Source organism: Perkinsus marinus (assembly GCF_000006405.1).
Source record: "Perkinsus marinus ATCC 50983 genomic scaffold scf_1104296972672, whole genome shotgun sequence".
In the NCBI taxonomy this organism is placed as follows: domain Eukaryota; phylum Perkinsozoa; order Perkinsida; family Perkinsidae; genus Perkinsus; species Perkinsus marinus.
The window spans coordinates 42,093-43,313 of record NW_003201682.1 but is presented as its reverse complement, the minus strand read 5'-3'; the positions used below and the strand labels follow the sequence as shown (position 1 = coordinate 43,313).

General features: G+C 46.2%; 2 protein-coding genes across 2 annotated transcripts; both read left to right on the top strand.

Annotated features, from left to right (window-relative positions):
- Positions 1-129: 129 nt before the first annotated feature.
- Positions 130-304, top strand: Pmar_PMAR013323 (hypothetical protein; the record flags this gene model as incomplete). Its single annotated transcript, XM_002766508.1, has 1 exon — positions 130-304. A coding segment is annotated over one exon (175 nt), but the record flags the coding sequence as incomplete, so codon positions are not given.
- Positions 305-501: 197 nt separating this feature from the next.
- Positions 502-1,096, top strand: Pmar_PMAR013322 (hypothetical protein; the record flags this gene model as incomplete). Its single annotated transcript, XM_002766507.1, has 3 exons — positions 502-511; positions 722-873; positions 917-1,096. The coding sequence occupies 3 exons, from the start codon at positions 502-504 to the stop codon at positions 1,094-1,096; spliced, it is 342 nt and encodes a 113-aa protein (XP_002766553.1).
- Positions 1,097-1,221: the final 125 nt, after the last annotated feature.

Sequence of the window (1,221 nt, the reverse complement as noted above, 5' to 3'; positions counted from 1 at the left end):
TTATTGTTGATCACAATGAGCTCACAATGGAAGTTCCACACACTACTGTTATTGGTATTGTCGATCACCATGCTGATGCTGGGAAGTAACTCCTCTATTGAGATTATTGATAGACCGTGTCTCGAGTAGGTATGCGGATCTCCAGGGTGCTGATCGCATAATCGAACCATGTGGTAGCTGCTGTACACTGGTCGCCCGTGAGTATCTCTCTACTGCATCTAGAGAACTAGATTCTTCCCTGTGCGGGATGCTCCTTGGGGTCATTCTCCTCGACACTGTGAATATGAGCTCTGAGGCGGGGAAAGTAGGTGGCATCTGAGATCGATGTTGCATGAAGACGATACTATCAGGCTACCGCAGTAGACTGGAACATAGTTGAGCGTTTGTCCGCAGTAGTCGGCTATGATGCTTCTCGCAGAAGAAGTTTATTTGAGGAACTGCAGCGGGCTAAGACCGACGCTAAAATGTGGGAAAATATGACACCTCGACAACTGATCGACTATGATTACAAGTAAGCCTTCTCGTAGTTAGTGCTTACTCTCTGTGCGGAAAAACATGCATATGTATTGGTGAAAAATATGAGGAAATTATTATTGGTTTTTGTACATACACTTCTACCCGAATTCTCATGCGAAATATTATAGTTTTGAACTTTCGTAGTGAGTGAACTCCTGAGCTCAGTTGGGGAAAGTGAACATGGATTCCAACACTGGGGTTGCAGATCCCAGAAGGCGGCCTTTCCCCGACCTCAGATTCTTCGATTCGGGCGTCGTCGGTGTTGGAATGAGCAGTTTGTTGGTGCCCCTGCAAGGAGTGGCATCAGAATGCATCAGGAACATCCGAAGTCGTGGGGATGCCGCTGCCAGGCTCTGGGTGGGATAAGTCTCCACGCTTGTGGTATGAATATCTCCTGTAGGTGCTCATGTCGTGCTATATGGATAATGAGGGCCATTTCTGCCGAGAGCTTCTCGTGTGTGTGAGAGACCCTGAGAGGGATGCCTCTTTGCTGTCGTCTGTGACCATCTTCCTAGAGGCTAATGGTGAACTCCAGCTACGGCCGATGAACATCGTAGGGAGCTACTCGAAACTATCGTAAACGAATCTTGTATCATAATACGTATTCATATAATTATTTCTACACCGTATTTCAAGAATCGCCACGTATATCGCCGTTTCAATTCCTGGTGATAGATATTTTTTCGCTTCCATTTCAATTTCATT